Below are 19,578 nucleotides of genomic sequence, written 5' to 3' on the forward strand. Positions count from 1 at the left end.
GGCCGGACATCAAGCTACCTTTACCAACAGAATGAGATGATATATAGGTACGAGCGAAGTAACAGCGGAAAGGTGGGAAATGTAATTTGAAGCGCCGACTTAGGGATATGAGGGAAACTAGAAAGGGAAGATGTCCCAGGGGTTGGTAGGGTTTCGTTGTGTCAATTAGTGAGTGCATCAGCATATGAACAAGATGAAACGCTTATTAAAAGCTCGCGGGTTACTTTGAGATATCAGAACTCACTGTTCCTACATTTTGTGCCGGAATTCCTGAGCTGTGCCGCAAATTTGTGAGTTTGAAAATAAAGGAGCTTTGAATATCTGGCATTTATTGTTGTAGACATGGTTATAGATAGTGGTAATGGGTGAGGTTGTGATTGAATAGTTTCAGAAGATTTCAGCGCATTTATCGAGCGGTCATTCTAATGGCCCTTACCTTGAATGGCGGCCCCAAGAACCAAGGTGCTGTAGATATTATGAGACAACAAATCACGTGTGAGCGATTTGCCTGATTCATACTGTAACCTAATTACTCTATGAATCCATAACGGGAAAGAAAAGCCACGTGCTTGCTTTTTTTTTTTTTGATACACGTCCATATTATCTATTAAAGCAAGGGAAGCCGTGGGAAAGCTGACTAACCTCAGTGACATTTTTGACAACGATTCAGGGCTCAGCACAGCTTAAGCGCCGAGCCAACCTGGCAGCCGGGGGGATCCAACATGGACACAAAGCATCGTATCAGTGTATATCAGTGTATATAATAAAGTGTACACATATAATATTAGCAATTAAATAAAAAACTAAGTTAGTTTCAAAAGGAGTTGCAAGTCAATACACATGTATATTACTTGATAGATAATGGTATAAGTACACTGTGAGAGAAAAAAATAGGAGAACAATATAAAGTACCTCTATCTCAGCCAATAGTTCACCAATTTGGACGATATTATGCTCATTCGGATGCTAGAGGGGGCGCGAACAAATTTTATTAAGGGGCTTAAGCGTCAAAACGGCAGGAGAAAGCTCCCCCCCTGCTAATCGCAAATTTTGGCACATTTGATTAGTGGTCTGATTACCATGTTGTAATCAGACACCCCCAAAATAAGACTGGGGCGTTTTTCACCCAAGGGTGTGGGCCAAAAAATACCCGGGTCCAACCATGTGGGGAGAAGAAGAACAAAATCAATTACAGTGTGGATCAATCAAAATTACAATCTCCCCACATCAAAACCATTGCAACCAAAATAAAGTGAGCTACACATTAAATAGAGGGCCATTGTTGGGCAATAATTGAAGTAAAAATATAATAAATTTGCAGGCTATTTGTGAATAGAGGTATTACCTTCCAAAAATATTTAAGTGTTTTTAGGCACTTTCTCAATAAGAAAATGTGGGTATTATGCATGGTGCTATGTTGTTTTTTGAGTACTAATTTCATTACTCCATAAGGTCTCAACCTACTACCCCAGAGAGAAATAGAGCCCAGGCCAGAGGTGAAGACCGTGAGCAGCAAGCACAAACCAGTCCCAATGCCTGACGCACTCCTTCCAGCTCCCTACCAGCAGCACAGTTTGGAGTCATGCCTGTAGATCCACCAGCTAGAAATCAAGCATTCAGTAACCGTCAATTGGCTCAGCACAGGCAGTTTACATTAGTGGCAGCTTCCAATGCTGAGACTATTCAAAGCAATCCTTTGGTAGGTTAATATAACTATCTCTTTAGTGTCTTGGCTCATACTTTGTTAGAACCCCCCACCTGGGCCCAGCCGTGCAGCTTTGGCTCAGAGGGCAAGGCAAGCAAGGGAGCGTGCAGAGAGGGAAGCAGCTGCTCAGGCAATGCAAGCTCAGCAGGTGAACCAATCAATAGATAGAAAGGATATGTAAATGGTATTAATAAAAAGTTCCAGCCTCCAAACATAGCTCTGATCCCAGAAGAATTGCTGCCTGCCCCATTGGACCTACCTCAAATCCCAGAAAATCAGCAAGTACCTGTGAACATTGAGGATAATCAAGTGAGCATTAAACCAATTGCCACATAATATTTTGCCTTACTGACCTTTTGATACAGGAAAACATTAATCAAGAACCTCCAGGCAATAATATTGAACAAGGAGATGTGCATGCCCACCCACAGGTAAGTTGCCTGGCATAGGGAAAATTAGGAAAAGAGTCTTATAAATCTTACTAGCCTAATGAGCAGCCATTACCACCAGCACAGCTAAATGAGGCAGCCCAAGAGCGCACTGCAGCAAAAGAAAAACGTGATCGTGTTGTTAGCCGGTTGTCTTGCACTGGGCAACATGATTTAGGGCCAATGAATGTTAGATGTCCTAAGTGTCAAGCTTGGCATTGGGATGCTGAGCGTCTAAAGGGGAATACAATTACTTTTGGATCATGCTGTCTCTCAGGGCAGATTGTCCTCCCTCCCCCTAGATGTCCACCAAGAGAGCTTTGGGAGCTTTATACAGGGAGGCACCACCTCTCTCAAAACTTCCAAAAAAACATTCAAGCTCTCAATGCAGCATTGGCATTCACTTCATTTGGTGCAACAAGTATTGGTGAGGTGCCTGCAGGTCAAGGGCCTTATATCTTCAAAATTGGGGGGGAGGTTCATCACCTTTCTGGGGTGCTTGACAGGGCTCCAGAGGGTCAGCAGCCTCAATATGCCCAACTCTATCTTTATGATCCACATGATGCTGCTAATTTCCGTACAAGGAACCAGCATAATGCTGGAATTGACCCAGGATTGATGCGCTTGCTCACTGGGGTGATTCATGAGTCACATGGGTATGCTGCTCTGTATAAGCAAGCATGGCAGAGGATGCAAGAACAACCTGTTCAGACTGTGTCCATTGTTCTTTGCCAGCAGCGGAACACTGACCCAAGGAGATACAATCTCCCAACCAGTGATGAGATTGCTCTGATCTTGGCTGATAATGCTTTGAACCAGCAGCATGATATTGTGCTGTTCAAGCATGATGGAGGCTTTCAAAGGATGAGCTCATGGAACCCTGCATATGCATGTCTGCATTATGTTCTACTTTTTCCTAAGGGTGAACATGGGTTCCAGAGACACATACCCATTCAAGGCCGGCAATGGCAGCCTGGCTTGCACCCTCAAGCAGCTCAAAGAGTGGCTCATTTGGATGTAGAAGGGCATGAGCCAGATGATGATGAGGAGGATAATGGCCCAGCCAGCAATCAACAGCAGAGAAGAAGTGTTGTATCAGAAAGAGAGTATTATGCCTATTATCTGTTCAGCCGTGAGGATCCAGATGTTCAAACCCACTATCCTGGTGCCAATGGAACCTTTTCAACCATCTTCCGGGCTGGACGTTTATTCCAACAGTACCTGGTGGATGTCTGGGCCATTGCTGATCAGAGTAGACTACTTTGGCTACGCAACAACCAATCTTCACTCAGAGTGGAGTTGTACAGTGGCCTATGTGATGCACTCTTGAGTGATAACCTCACACGTGGAGAACAGGTTGGCCGTTATATTCTCCCATCTTCTTACTATGGTGGCCCACGACAGATGGCTGAGAGCTATCAGGATGCCATGGCTATATCCCGCTACCTTGGTGGGCCACAGCTGTTCATCACAATGACAGCTAATCCAAAGTGGCCAGAGATACATGGTGCTCTGCTGCCAGGTCAAACTTATTCTGACAGGCCAGATCTCATTACCCGGGTCTTTGAGCTGAAACGCCGCCAGTTAATGGAGGATATCACTCAAAAAGGGATTTTTGGGAAATGCATTGCACATGTTCACACCATTGAATTCCAGAAGAGAGGCCTGCCTCACATGCACCTCTTAGTATGGTTGGAGCGTGCATCTCACATCCTGGAGCCTGGTGATGTAGATGAGCTTATTTGTGCTGAGCTTCCAATTGCAGAAGGCCCAGGTGCAGACCCTGCCCTATATGCAGTAGTCACTTCTTCCATGTTGCATGGCCCATGTGGTCCTGATCATTCTGATGCTCCATGCTGGGACAAAGACAAAAAGGCCTGTACAAAGGGTTATTATCCCTTGAAGCAATGGAATGCACAGACTATTATGGTTGCTGACTCATACCCCCTCTACCGGCATAGGGACAATGGTCAAACTTTCAGAAAGGTTATTAGTGGGGTTGAAATTACCTTTGATAATAGACATGTTGTTCCCTACAATCCATTCCTGTCCAAAAGGTACACTTGCCATATCAATGTGGAGACATGCTCTGGGATTGGGGCAATCAAATATGTCTTCAAGTATGTGTACAAGGGGGGTGATAGGATATCCATAGAGCTCACTACAAATGCTGAAGGGGATGCACAGCAAGCTCAAAATCTAGATGAGATCAGGACACATCTGGATGCACGCTGGGTATCCCCCTATGAAGCACTTTGGCGGCTTTTGAAGTTCTCCCTGCATCAGGAGGTACCCAACATTGTCCGTCTACAAGTCCATCTCCCTGAGCAGCAATCAGTTTCCTTCCGTGCAGGCCAGTTGATTGAGAATGTGATTGCTGCAGCCAAGGACACTTCTCTCACTGCCTTCTTCAAGTTGAATGCACATGAAAATCAAGAAGTCCGCAGATTTGCAAATGAGTTAGTCTATCAAGAAATTCCAAACAAGTTCACCTGGAATAAGACCACTTGGAAGTTTTCTTTGCGGAGGTTTACACAGAACAATGGGGTTGTCAGGTTCTCCACTGGGGCTATTGGACGGATGTATTTTGTTCCACCAAACAGTGGGGAAAGATTCTACCTTAGAACTCTTCTCACTGTGGTGCGTGGCCCCACTTCCTTTGAAAGCCTCCGTACCTTTGAAGGCCAAGTCTTTCCCACTTTCAAAGAGGCTTGCATTGCACAAGGACTACTGGAGAGTGATGAGGAGTGGGCCAGATGTCTTGCAGAAGCTGCCCAGTATAAAACTGGGAGGCAGCTGCGCCGCCTCTTTGTGGTCATCTTAACTGCTTGCCATCCTATGGACCCAGGACAGCTATGGATTCAGTTCTGTGCTCAAATCTGTGATGACCTTAGATACAAACTAAGTCAAGAGCCTTGGAACCGTCCACATGCCTTGGATGAAGATGTTTATGATTTTGGTCTTTACCTGGTTGAAGTTTTAGTCCTTGAGACTGGATCAAATATGCAGGATGTCAATATGCCAACTTGCCAACAGAATTGGGATCAAATCAACCAAGAACAAAACCGTCTCATCCGGGAGCAGTATGCATTACGGGATGCACAGCCTGAGGGGTTGGAGGATCAGCTTCAACAACAGCTTAACAATGAACAGCTTGCTGCCTTCAACCAAGTACTTGCCTCAGTTCAAAATGATCTTGGGGTCACATTCTTCCTTGATGGACCTGCAGGGACTGGCAAAACATTCCTGTACCGGACCTTATGCACTACTCTCCGTGCTCAAGGGAAAATTGTGATATGTGTTGCATCCTCTGGACTAGCTGCTCTGCTGCTTCCAGGAGGGAAGACATCACATTCTGTTTTCAAAATCCCAATTGAGATCAAGGAGGACAGTACTTGCAATATCTCAAAGCGCTCAGAACTTGCTGCCCTTATTGCACGTACAGATTTAATCATCTGGGATGAAGTACCTATGCAGCATAGATTCTGTGCTGAGGCATTTAACCGCACCTGCAAAGACATTGCAAATCATCCAGACAAGCCATTTGGAGGTATCACTGTGGTTTTTGGAGGAGACTTCCGCCAAACCTTACCTGTCATCCCTAAGGGAACACCAGAGCAGATTGTTGCAGCATGCCTCAAAGAGTCACCACTTTGGGCTGGCATGGAGAAGATGAGGCTCACCCGTAATATGCGCCTACAGCATGGGGATGCAGAGATGGCTGAGTTTGCCACTTGGCTTTTAGGAATTGGTGAAGGCCTTCAAATTCCCCAGGGGACCACCTCATCTGAAACTGCATTCAAGCAGTCCATGTTAGTGGAAAGCAGAGACAACTTAATTAACAAGATCTATGGGAACCTTGATCAACTCCCTCAGCTAAATGATGAATACTTCCGTAGTCGCACTATCCTTACACCTCGGAATGATGATGTTTTGATCCTGAACAAGATAATTCTCAGAAAATTTCCAGGGGAAATGCAGATCTTCCACAGTGCTGACAAGGTCATTTATGAGGCTGGAGTGGATGATGAGAGGCTTGGGACATTGTCAACAGAGTACCTCAACTCCTTGAACTCTGGAAGTATTCCACTCTCAGATCTGGAACTCAAAGAAGGCTGTCCTGTTATGATACTACGCAACTTAGCCCGTTCACAAGGTGTCTGCAATGGAACCCGTGGCATTGTAACCCGCATAGGATCACGTGTTTTGGAGCTCCGGTTACTCACAGGCTCTGAAGCAGGTAAGTAACTTATATAAATCAATTTGAGTATTATTAATCTTTACCTTACAGGGAACACTGTATTCATTCCAAGGATCTCTCTAACTCCCCCAGAGACTGAGTTTGGCTTCCAACTTTCCAGGCGCCAATTTCCAGTTTGAGTTGCATTTGCTATGACAGTCAACAAGTCTCAGGGGCAGTCAGTTGACCATGTTGGTTTGGACCTTGAACGTGAAGCTTTCTCCCATGGACAACTATATGTTGCATTTTCTAGATGTACTTCTGCTTCCCATGTTTTTGTCTATAACCGTAAACATACACCTACTACCAGGAATGTTGTGTATAAGACTGCTTTAAGGAATTGATGATTATTGTTACTGAATGTTACTTTTGTTTGAATCTTATGTTGTATTTTCTGTTTTATCTACTTTTGTTTTGTTTGTTTTGTTTGTTTTGTTTATTTTTTCCGTTTTTTTTGTACTGTGTCTGTGTTTTGTTATGTCTGTCTTATTTATTAAAATTGAATTGGTCTTAAAGATTCTTTAAAGTTAAATTGTTGTATCTCAGAATTATGCAAATTTAGCAAGTAAAGTTTGAATCCCGGAGGTACAACGGGTCAGTAAGGCTCGTATAAGTAATACGGGAGCTACATGCAAACTAGACAAACCGCTCACGCAAACAAAGGCCGAACCGTAAGAAGCTACAAAGGAACAGCAGGGCAAGACAAAACAGGAGAGAACCACGTGCTTGCTTCTAGGATATGTATCAACTTGGTTTATCCTTTTGTTTCCCCAAAAATAAAAAGTAAGGTACACACATAGCCCTGTATGTCCATGGCATCCACAGTGAAAAGCGAAACAGCTAAACATACCTGATCATGTAGGTAAAGTTTTTTTTAGCTGCAGCGGGTAAGTAAAATATCCAGCTAAAGTTTACCTGTAGGTTCGTCAATTTACATGCTCCGTGAGGGCACCTGCTCACGCATGTAAACTTTGGATGTGCATATTCACATCTCAATTTACCTGATGAATCATGTAAATAAGTATCAATAATGATAGAAATAAATACATGTAATTTAGTCTTCATCCTCATACACTTGTTCGGCCGGGCGAAAGGCAGTTTCACAAACGCCCAAAGAACGGTCAATTATGTACCATTCTCCCAAGCGCTTGACGCCTGTTGTATAAACTTGCCCGACGACGTGCTTAACTGAAGACACGTCGAGGATAACCGATCGTCCCAACTGCGTGAACAAGACTGGCTCCGTCCTTGCATTGCCTTCCGCTCCCTTGGCTTTGGTTAAATGCGCCAGGATGTGAAGTTTCGGGTCGTCCAGCTTGAATTTCCGGCTTGGGGGAGAGTAAGAGCGATAATGAAATCGAGGCGCCCGTAACCAAACGCCTCGACCATCTCGATGTTGCGATTAGGATAGTTCTTGTTTGCGTCCATTTTGAACTCATACTGCATTCAAATTAGTAAGTAATAAACTCAAGGATAAAGCACTTACCCGAATAAATGAGGAGTCACGCCTACCATATGGCGAGAGTGGGTCGACTACTGCGGCGCATCGAATGTAGTCGCCGCCATCGGGAATCCGGAGTTTTCCCCAGCGTTTGGCATGTGTGGGAACAAAATCAAGCCAGGCGTGGAATGTCCACTCCGGCTTGTTTGTATAGAAATATGCAGCGATGCAACGACGGACACGATCACTGAGCGGGAAGCCGGGGAGGCGGGGTTTTTGGAGGATTGTCTCGGGGTCTAGGACAGCATATAAGCTAGATAGTAAACCCAGTAGAAATATATAGAATCAACCTACATTCTTTATATATCTTCTCCATAGCTGTAGACTTGACTGGGGCGGTGGACTTTCCGAAAAGCATTGCACGGCAAATTGCTGAAAAACAATACGCCGTAGCCGCGAGCTGTGCCATTTGGAGCACATGTCGATCAATTGCTGCATAAGGAACGACTTTAGATTTCGCGCAGCCAACGATCTCGCGGCAGTAGCGTTCGATCGAGAAAGACCAAGCGACCCATACCGGACCACATCGGAGCACATCATCGGCAATATGAAGCAGGGCGTGGAGCGTAAGCCGACACACGCTGAGGCGATTGTAGTCATACTGGTAGTAGTACCTGCAACAAATGTCAAGTACAAGCAATGAATGTTATATGTTGCTTACTCCTCAAACTCTTCAACATATTCGATAACCTCTTCTTTCAATTGCTTGATCCGTCTAGTTGTATTCTCAAGTTGGAGTAGGCACTTGAGAATTTGAACAAATTTTAAGTAATGGCTGTAATATTTTTGAGGTAGCCGCCCACGAAGTACTACAGGTCCAATATAGATCAACCAGAATGACCACAGCTCAGAGGTGTAAAGGTGTTGACTAGATTCGATATTAGGAAAGGGTCAAATGAACTTAGCCGGAATCAGATTCATTGCACCAACTGTTTTGGTGCCTATGAGAACTAAGTCGGAATGCAAAATCAAGTATTGCTTGCGACCAGAATCAGAGATACCAGAGTGTGTATTAGTCCACAGAGAAAAGAGAGCCGGGCCATGGTTGAGTAAGAACAAGTGCATAAACTCATGGGGATAAGAGGCCGGTCGGCTTAGAGAGGGTATGCGATCAAGAATAGACGGTCCGCATATACCGTACTTTTTGCGTAAATCATTGGCAAGACCCACGCGTGCGGTCTCCATAATCCTTCTAGTTTGTGCAGCTGTCTTTTGTTGGTTCAAAGGGGGAGGCTATGAGCATCGTACGATTGAACGGAAGTAGAGTCCGCGCGAAGCGGCTCGGCCAGAGGTATAGTACGTTTTCCTCCCCTGGTGGTAACAGCCAACAATAAGACACTCACGACAAGGCACTTGAGCGTTTGGACCCTTGAAATTCATCAAGTATTTAATTGCCTGCATATCGCCAGAGATGATCGTCGGATGAACGCGCAATGTTATAGTTTTGCCGTTCATTGTGTTGTAGACCTCAATACCCTTGGCAAGCTCAATAAATTCGTTCACAAGAGGGACGAGGAACAAGTCAAAATCCTTGGGCTTGTTTGGCCCAGGGATAACTCCTAACGGAATAAGATTCCGCATCTGAGCTTGTTCCTCCGGCGGCAGGTTAAGGTTCTGGGCCATGATTGGCCAGCACGTGTTAGTCTTGGTAGAACCTTGGTCGAAGATCTGGACGCCGTCAGTCATGATTGCAAGTGCAATGTTGTGTTTGCCGGGGAAGTGAGGCACTCCAGTGTTGTCGCCGTCAATGACAATATTTGTGTGCAATAGTTTATCGTACCAAGATGAATTAAAGAAATCATTCATTTCACCTGGCTGTCGAACAAAATTAAATCGATAAAGCATTTTCCGAATGAAGTTGGGGTTGTTGAAATATGCGCAGAAGCGTGGGGTGGCAGGGAGGTACTGAAAGGTCTTTCAAGGTCGACCCTTGTAGTCGTAACGGGGTTCTGTCATGACCCAAGAGGCATGGACACAGATACCCTAATATTCTATTATCATTTTATCTAAATTTTACGAATTATATGGACCAGGGGATGTTCCCAACATGACCACAGGCCATGCAGGACTCCCCTGGCAGAGCAATCAACATGGAATGTGAATGGTCCCTTTGTTTAGCCTGTTAGCTTTGTCCTCTGGTTACTTAGTTACCATATGTCCTTAGTTGCATTGTTCTATTGTTCTCTTAGTTACCCATACCTTTGTAGTATGTCTTCTATTGTTCTCTTAGTTACCCATACCTTTGTAGTATGTCTTCCATTGTTCTCCTTTGTACTTTACAGTTCCCTTGTTCTGTATGATGTATATAATGAAGGGAGAGTTCTGGCATTCAGACCAGAACTTGACCTCCTGTCAATCTACTGACTACCCTCCCCACTCTCCTGCTCTATTCTAAGGGGTCTTGTGCCATATTTGGCAAGTAATCTCTCTATCTAAAGTGTTGGTTGCAGTCTTCTGCTTATCCCCAAAGCCAGCACTGCCTCTTTAGGCATTTATCCCATTCTTCATTAGTCAGACTCTGACAGGTTCGTTGCATTTCGAACAGACATCCTCTTTGGCGTACTGTCCAGTGAATGCATGACATACGTTGAGACAGCAGTCGACGTTCTCTGGTTCAACACCAGAGAGAGCGGCGATACGTGTCCTCAAGCGTTGGGTACTCATGAGTTGAAGCTTATGTCGGTAAGAATATCGAATTTGTTCATAGTTGTTCTGTGTAACACTTCCAAACTGTCGGATCGCTAGCATGATGATGCTATCAACCTCCTCATCGGTCAGTGTCTCGGCAACTTAGCAAAATCGTGAGTAACAATGGATAAATTCATTTGTATAAAAGTGCTTACGCATCTCTGAGTCTTCATATATGTTATCCTCCGCGTACCATTGTTCGTATTCCCGATAGTCCTTGGCGTCAACGTTCTGGAATCCATCATTGTCGGGCTCTGAGAGACCGCTCTCATGTTTGGGTGGAGGCGACGGTGGAGAAGGGAGGGGTGTGGCGACCCAGTACCAGCTGCCGCGCAAGTAGTCCGAACGGTCATCATCGTCCAGTGTATTGCCTTTGGGGTTGTATGTATTATAGCCAATTGTGTCGTTGATCTGTGGATATTCTATAGTAATTTTATTAGCATATATTCAGATTTTGATAGCAACTATGGGGACATACCTTCCATGCAAAACTCCTGACCCGCTAGTTGATGAGCAATATTGTTATCATTACTTTTAGTCTGAGAATCTGAGGTACATGTAAGCAGTTCTTTAGTAGAAATATATTAAATAATAGCTTCAAATGATGCTCACCGGGCGCGCCTGTCATGTTTGCGTCCTCATTTCCTTGTTCTCCCGTCTGCAAGTCCCCCGGCGGTGAATTGTCATTTATGTTGATATCATTGTTTCTTCCCAAGTCTTCGTCCTAAAAACTATCAGTACTTAATTCTCAGAGCACAATGTTAAACGTTTGTACATCCGAATCCAAGTTGGGCCGCCAGTCCTTCATATGTTTATTTCGAGTGTTAGAATTAATAAACATTTTGCAGTGAGCACAATAGACTAGGACGCCGCTGCCAGGAAAGCGCCGAGCAATAGCAGACATGAGGGATGAGGCCTAGGCGCGAGCGGAGAGAGGTTTGGTCAAATTTGATCGAGGGACTTAGTTAATTTCAATCGAGACCCACAAGGACACGGTCGCGTAGTCACGTGGCTGCCGATCATCCATCCGCCAATCACCCATCCGCCAATCACCCATCCGCCAATCGCCCATCCGCCGGTTCGTCCCCGCCAGCGCCCGTCCCCGCCCGTCCCCGCCCGTCCCTGCCACCTTGCTCCCAACCACCACTGCTGTCTCCCGCCTCGTCCTGCTGTTCTGCTTGCCTTCCAGAAGGCACTGTTCCTGCGGCAATAAAAATATCCTAAATTTTCATTTCGCCTCACTTAGCTTGCCTCCGCACGTTCCGACTTGAACGGGCTTCATACAACAATTTTTGAGGTAAGTCAAGATTATATTCTAATTTACTAATTGAAGCTAAACAAGAGATTTGTACAGATATTTATGGAGCTCTCTAACATGGATCCTGGGCTCCTAGCCGAGTTCAAGCAGTTCCTAGCGTTCAGAGCAATCCGTGAGTTCTCTTTCCATGTTTAACTCCTATAAATTCAATCTCCCCCCAGAACGCGACGACACAGTAAAAGGTACATTGGATTTGTTTAAGTACGTATAGTCTGTCGGACTAACATTGGGTAGGCCACAAGCTCAATGAATCTTGGGGTTCGACACTTGGCCAATTGTCCAGCCCTGTGGATTCAGCCGAGGATCAAACCCTCACACCTCTGCCGCCTTTGCCGGACAGAGAGACTAGTAGTAGCAAACCCAACAAGTGAGTTATACGCGCATTTATTTGTATCTTAGCCTGCTGACACATGTCCGCTCCAGTAACGGCTTCCCCAAGAAGCGTTTAGAGCTTGAAAACACATACACCCGGTAAGTTTGATTGCATACATTCAGTAAACAAGGGCTAATTATGTTATACTAATTAATTTACTGGGATTGATAGGTCCAGTCCTAATTCCAAGAAACAGCCCAAATCCGTACTTGAGCGTAGTACAACCCCCCGCGCTTTTGCTTGGCGCGACAAGCAGGCAAGACAGAACCGCCTGTTATCCCCCACTCCACCTCCTATTCCCACCCCTTCTCCTGATGCGACACCAGCTCCCTCCAACTCCCGCAAACGTGGTCGCTCCCCATCCCCTGTATCAGGACCATCCAAGCGTTGCCAAACCAACAACGACCACAGCAACGCACCGCCCCACCCATACGACTCTTGCAAAACGTCTTACAAAAATCAACCGGGGAAGCGTGGGGGTCGTGTATACGAGACCGTCAACGGCACACAGCAAATCAAGCAAACTTTGATGGAACGACTCATCCATCGACACAAGAAGTATGAACACGTGCTCAAACATGGGCACCTGTTTGGGGATAAGCACGGGTTCTATTTTAACCCTTATAGTTTCAGCGCCGTGAACGAGGCAAACTGCCATCGGATCGAAAAACCCAAAGGCTATCAGCCCGGCCGTGGAAACCACGATCCCATCCATGTTGCTATTGGATTACGGGACGACTATGATTTCTCATCAGACATTTGGGTAAGTAATCATGTTTCTATATCACTCGCATTTATTCACATTCCACAGAGCTCGGTCCGCAAGGCTGCAATTAAGTTCCGCCCAAGGAACTTGACGCTTAAGCTGGGTCAGAAGCTCACGCTCAAGCACTATGGCCCGTCGACGAAGAAGAAAATTAATGATTATGTGAGTATTTATTTATCTCATTTAGTGCAAGTGGCTAACAGTACTTGGTTAGATGTACAAACGATTTCCTTTCTTGTACCACACGCGCAATGAGTCGGGCGAGGATAGCTGGGCAATTGATGCAATGCTGAGCTCGTATTTTGCCTTGAACAGTGCTTACACAAAGGCCGGCAGTACGTTTTTGACTAAACATTCAATATAAATATTCATTTTTAGCTAATTTAACTCCTAGAAAACAAGAAAGCAAAACTATATCTCAAGCGCAATGAGTCTGGGGGACAAGACAACCAGGACGGGAGAGACGAGGAGGACAATGGGGATTGAGATGATTACCAGGACGTTGAGGACGAGAACAACCCTGATACTAACAAGGCTGCCTACCAGGACGACTACATCCTCAACGCTCGTCGTCTCAAGACCACCCAGACGGCACTTCCTTCGAATTTCCTGCCCAAAAAACGAGCCAACCACGACCTCGAGAACAAACGGCCCAAGGCACGTGCAGACAGACGCTACGATAAGGACAAGGATGACGAGGACAACAAGGACAACGAGGACAACAAGGACGAGGAACCGGACTTGCCGCCCGAGCCAACCCCCGCTCAGCGCCGACGTGCCGATAAGGTTGTTGCACAAGAAACCGCCCGCAACAAGACTTTCAGCAACTCTAAGGGCAAGGCGGGAGCAAAGCCAACAGCTGCGTCAAAGCCTGGTAAAAAGGGAAAGGAGCTGGGGGCTTTACCGGAAGCTTCCAAGTCAAGCGGCCGTCGTCACAAGGAAGCGAAGGGTAATAGTGACGAGGATGAGAGTCAGGATGAGGACGACGAACAGGTAAGTTATCTAAATTATTTTATTCATTTTATTTCTTGACTTTTACATATCTGTTAGCCCACTCGAACTGTCACAAAGAGAGTGACCAAGCGTCCCGTTATTGAAAGCTCCCCCGAGCCCGAACCTGTCGAGGTATGTCAGTATGCTCAAAGCTCCTGCAGGCTAACAAGTTTGCCTTAGACTACAAATAAAAAGTCTACTGTGCTGCAGGTGAACGCAAGAGAACACAAGGTCAACAGGAAGGGGAAGCGTAAACAGGTGAGTACAGTCCTAGACGTGTATTTATTATTGTCTACTTACACCAATAGCTTTCACCAACGGTGGATACCGACAAGGATGCCAAGAAAGAGGAGCTTGAGCCCCCACGTTGGAGGCGCCCGGTACGTGAGTGTTGGTCGTGCTGTGCCGCAACTAAATTATCTGTTAGCCCGTGAAGGTGCGTCAGACGCAGCAAGACGATCACAAAGATGAAGAGCTCCTGTCATGACCCATGCCTTTGCTGGCATGTCTCCTGACCAAGCCACCTACTAATAGGATATTCCACAGTCTTTAGAATGCCGCATATACTCACATATATGCAGTCAGAACTGTCATTACTCTAAGGGCTCATGACTTAGAGACTGACAGTCCACCAGGGTCACATGACCTCCCCCCCTCCAGTCCTTTATCAAATACTATACTAAACTACTACGGATTTGAGGTGGGGGGGGGGATGACATAATCTCTTCTATAATAATATATTATTCAGACCTTGCCCGCGGGCTCCCTTAACATTGGCCCGCGGCTAGGGGGGCGGGGGGAGTGCAACGTCCCCCAGCAATATATATTATTCATATATCACTGTGCATCACATATACTATATATATCTTTGACAGTGGATATATATGGTAATAACCTTTCCAGATATAGGTTATGACAGCTCCTGCCCCTGCCTCCTTGCATTACTCACAACTCGAGCTCAGCAAAGGTTCGTCAAATTGACATTTTTGCACGCAATACTAATACTCACTTATAGCATACCCGCTTGATGGATGAGCCTCAAGTCAGCCCGTCAAAATCAGCCATAGAAGCCGTTCACACGACCCAGATTGACTCAGAACAGCTTGTTAACACGGTCGGTGGATTTTTTTGTTACATTGACTGTCTAACAATACATCAAACTTAGGGCAAGGCAAAAGCGGTTGGAGTTATCAAGATTAAACGGCCACCGCAACACTCCTCTTGCGAACTTCGTCCTCGTACTTAGGCTTACCTCCTTCCCCATTTCCCATGTCTTATACCCCTCGTTTATATCATTTCTTTATATGTTATCTGTATGCTGCTTCTCGGCTACTGGCACAACCTCCTATAATAGGCACTCTTCTCTGGGGGGGTGTCAACTCATCTTTTTCCAAATACTGGTTGGATGGGCCTGATACTTTAAATATAGCTTCTAAAGGCCCATATGAAGCCAGGAAAAGGGTTAATCAAAGGGGTTATTATGTACATTCAGAAGATATAAGCACTAGGAACTGACAAAAAAAAATTCTATAGTCAAAAGAACAAAAAGTTGGTATTACAAGGTTATCAGAAGCAAAGTGAAGGACAGACACATCTCAAACAGACGTTAATATAACTGACATTGGTTGGCTCAGCACTAGACCAATCAATGCAAGTCTCAGTTACATTGTAAACACATCGATTGGTCCGACGCCAAACCAATCGATGTGTTTACAATGTAACTGAGACTTGCGTTGATTGGTTTGGTGCTGAACCAATCAATGTCAGTGACAGTCACGTCGTAGACACATCGATTGGTTGGACGCCAAACCAATCGATGCAAGTCTCAGTTACATTGTAAACACATCAATTGGTTTGGCGTCCAACCAATTGATGTGTTTACAATGTAACTGAGACTTGCATCGATTGGTTTGGGGTTGGACCAATCGATGTCAGTGACAGTCACGTCGTAGACACATCGATTGGTTGGACGCCAAACCAATCGATGCAAGTTTCAGTTACATTGTAAACACATCGATTGGTTTGGCGTCCAACCAATCGATGTAAGTGGTCATTGAGTTACAAGCACATTGATTGGTTGGACGCCAAACCAATCGATGTGTTTACAATGTAACTGAGACTTGCATCGATTGGTTTGGCGTCCAACCAATCGATGTGCTTGTAACTCACTGACCACTGACATCGATTGGTCCGACGCCAAACCAATCGATGTGTTTACAATGTAACTGAGACTTGCATCGATTGGTTTGGTGCTGAACCAATCGATGTCAGTGGTAGTGACGTCGCAGACACGTCGATTGGTTGGACGCCAAACCAATCGATGTGTTAACAATGTAACTGAGACTTGCATCGATTGGTTTGGCGTCGGACCAATCAATGTCAGTGGTCAGTGAGTTACAAGCACATCGATTGGTTGGACGCCAAACCAATCGATGCAAGTCTCAGTTACATTGTAAACACATCGATTGGTTTGGCGTCCAACCAATCAATGTGCTTGTAACTCAATGACCACTTACATCGATTGGTTGGACGCCAAACCAATCGATGTGTTTACAATGTAACTGAAACTTGCATTGATTGGTTTGGCGTCGGACCAATCGATGTCAGTGGTCAGTGAGTTACAAGCACATCGATTGGTTGGACGCCAAACCAATCGATGCAAGTCTCAGTTACATTGTAAACACATCAATTGGTTTGGCGTTCAACCAATCGATGTAAGTGGTCATTGAGTTACAAGCACATCAATTGGTTGGACGCCAAACCAATCGATGTGTTTACAATGTAACGGAGACTTGCATCGATTGGTTTGGCGTTGGACCAATCGATGTCAGTGGTCAGTGAGTTACAAGCACATCGATTGGTTGGACGCCAAACCAATCGATGCAAGTCTCAGTTACATTGTAAACACATCGATTGGTTTGGCGTCCAACCAATCGATGTGCTTGTAACTCACTGACCACTGACATCGATTGGTCCGACGCCAAACCAATCGATGTGTTTACAATGTAACTGAGACTTGCGTCGATTGGTTTGGCGCTGAACCAATCGATGTCAGTGACAGTCACGTCGTAGACACATCGATTGGTTGAACGCCAAACCAATCGATGTGTTTACAATGTAACTGAGACTTGCATCGATTGGTTTGGCGTCAGACCAATCGATGTAAGTGGTCATTAAGTTACAAGCACATCGATTGGTTTGGTGCTGAACCAATCAATGTCAGTGGTAGTGACGTCGCAGACACATTGATTGGTTGGACGCCAAACCAATCGATGTGTTAACAATGTAACTGAGACTTGCATCAATTGGTTTGGCGTCGGACCAATCAATGTGTCTACGACGTGACTGTCACTGACATCGATTGGTTTGGCGTCCAACCAATCGACGTGTCTACGACGTCACTACCACTGACATCGATTGGTTCAGCACCAAACCAATTGATGTGCTTCTAACTTAATGACTACCTACATCGATTGGTCTGACGCCAAACCAATCGATGCAAGTCTCAGTTACATTGTAAACACATCGATTGGTTTGGCGTCGGACCAATCGATGTAAGTGGTCATTGAGTTACAAGCACATCGATTGGTTGGACGCCAAACCAATCGATGTGTTTACAATGTAACTGAGACTTGCATCGATTGGTTTGGCGTCCAACCAATTGATGTGCTTGTAACTCAATGACCACTTACATTGATTGGTCCGACGTCAAACCAATCGATGTGTTTACAATGTAACTGAGACTTACATCGATTGGTCCGACGTCAAACCAATCGATGTGTTTACAATGTAACTGAGACTTACATCGATTGGTTTGGCGTCAGACCAATCGATGTAAGTGGTCATTAAGTTACAAGCACATCAATTGGTTTGGTGCTGAACCAATCGATGTCAGTGGTAGTGACGTCGCAGACACGTCGATTGGTTGGACGCCAAACCAATCGATGTGTTTACAATGTAACTGAGACTTGCATTGATTGGTTTGGCGTCGGACCAATCGATGTGTCTATGACGTGACTGTCACTGACATTGATTGGTTTGGCGTCCAACCAATCGACGTGTCTACGACGTCACTACCACTGACATCGATTGGTTCAGCACCAAACCAATCAATGTGCTTGTAACTCAATGACCACTTACATCGATTGGTCTGACGCCAAACCAATCGATGTAAGTCTCAGTTACATTGTAAACACACCGATTGGTTTGGTGTCGGACCAATCGATGTAAGTGGTCATTGAGTTACAAGCACATCGATTGGTATGGCGCTGAACCAATCAATGTCAGTAATAGTGACGTCGTAGACACGTCGATTGGTTAGGCGTCCGACCAATCGATGTGTTAACAATGTAACTGTGACTTGCATCGATTGGTTTGGCGTCCAACCAATCGACGTGTCTACGACGTCATTACCACTGACATTGATTGGTTGGACGCCAAACCAATCGATGTGTCTACAATGTAACTGAGACTTGCATTGATTGGTTTTGTGTCGAACTAATCAATGTCAGTAATAGTAAAGTTGTAGACACGTTGATTGGTTCGACACCAAACCAATCGATGCAAGTCTTGCTAATGATGCAAACACGCTGATTGGTTTGGCGTCTAACCAATCAACGTGTCTACAACGTTACCGTCACTGACATCGATTGATTGGATTCAAAACAATCAATGTAAGCGGTCATTGACTTTCAAACACATCGATTGGTTTGGCGTTGAAGCAATCAATGTCCGTGATAGTCACGTCGTAGACACGTTGATTGGTTAGAATCCAAACCAATCAGAGTGTCTACCATGTAACTGAGACTTGCATCGATTGTTTTTGTGTCAAACCAGTCGATTTAATCAATCATCGAGTCGCAAACACATTGATTGGTCTGCCACTGAACTAATTGATGTCAGTGATAGTAAAGCTGTAGACACGTTGATTGGTTCGGCGCTGAACTAATCGATGTCAGTGATGGTAAAGTTTTCAACACGTCGGCTGGTTCGACACCAAACCAATCGATGTAAGTGGTCATTCAGTGATATGCACATTGATTGATTTGGCACTGAACCAATCGATGTCAGTAATAGTAATGTCGTAGACACGTCAATTGATTGGACGCCAAACCAATCAACGTTTTTACATTATCAGTAAGACTGGCATCAATCGTTTTTGAATCAAACCAATTGATGTAAGCGGTCATTCAGTCATAAGGACACCAATTGGTTTGACACTGAACCAATCAATGTAAGTAACAGTCACGTTGTAAACACGTCGACTGGTTTGACACCAAACTAATTGACGTGTTAACATTATTATTGAGATATGCATTGATTGGTTTTGCATTGAACCAATTGATGTAAGCGGTCATTGAGTTGCAAGCACATTGATTGGTTCTGCCTATATTCTTCCGTGTCCGGGTAGAACATAAGTAGGTGTTCCGGCGTTCGTTTAGGTTCGCCTCAAGAGCATTGTGGGTCTATGTGTTTATGAAAGTGAGCGCTATACTCCCCAAAGAAGCCGTGTCTGGAGGAATTGGACAAGGCGGCATTGGACGTTTCGGGGGTATTTGAGTGATTG

At 45.1% G+C, this 19,578-nt stretch overlaps 3 protein-coding genes across 3 annotated transcripts; 2 read left to right on the top strand and 1 right to left on the bottom strand.

Moving 5' to 3' along the window:
• Nucleotides 1-1,582: 1,582 nt before the first annotated feature.
• Nucleotides 1,583-6,513, top strand: RhiXN_04611 (ATP-dependent DNA helicase PIF1; the record flags this gene model as incomplete). The annotated part of the gene is made up of 7 exons (XM_043324428.1): nt 1,583-1,699; nt 1,749-1,853; nt 1,910-2,014; nt 2,071-2,136; nt 2,191-2,322; nt 2,374-6,373; nt 6,425-6,513. 7 exons carry the CDS (start codon nt 1,583-1,585, stop codon nt 6,511-6,513), a joined length of 4,614 nt encoding a protein of 1,537 aa, XP_043176847.1.
• Nucleotides 6,514-7,427: 914 nt separating this feature from the next.
• On the bottom strand, nt 7,428-11,466 carry RhiXN_04612 (Transposase family tnp2; the record flags this gene model as incomplete). Its single annotated transcript, XM_043324429.1, has 11 exons — nt 7,428-7,701; nt 7,752-7,813; nt 7,860-8,110; nt 8,169-8,488; nt 8,536-8,683; nt 9,218-9,689; nt 10,461-10,663; nt 10,718-10,984; nt 11,041-11,109; nt 11,175-11,286; nt 11,338-11,466. The coding sequence occupies 11 exons, from the start codon at nt 11,464-11,466 to the stop codon at nt 7,428-7,430; spliced, it is 2,307 nt and encodes a 768-aa protein (XP_043176848.1).
• A 471-nt stretch (nt 11,467-11,937) lies between these two features.
• On the top strand, nt 11,938-15,258 carry RhiXN_04613 (uncharacterized protein; the record flags this gene model as incomplete). Its single annotated transcript, XM_043324430.1, has 13 exons — nt 11,938-11,992; nt 12,042-12,062; nt 12,115-12,247; nt 12,304-12,351; nt 12,425-13,016; nt 13,065-13,181; nt 13,518-14,012; nt 14,070-14,144; nt 14,193-14,270; nt 14,321-14,392; nt 14,440-14,448; nt 15,028-15,126; nt 15,178-15,258. 13 exons carry the CDS (start codon nt 11,938-11,940, stop codon nt 15,256-15,258), a joined length of 1,875 nt encoding a protein of 624 aa, XP_043176849.1.
• Between the last annotated feature and the right edge of the window lie 4,320 nt (nt 15,259-19,578).

The sequence above is a fragment of the Rhizoctonia solani genome, chromosome 1 (assembly GCF_016906535.1).
Source record: "Rhizoctonia solani chromosome 1, complete sequence".
Lineage (NCBI taxonomy): Eukaryota > Fungi > Basidiomycota > Agaricomycetes > Cantharellales > Ceratobasidiaceae > Rhizoctonia > Rhizoctonia solani.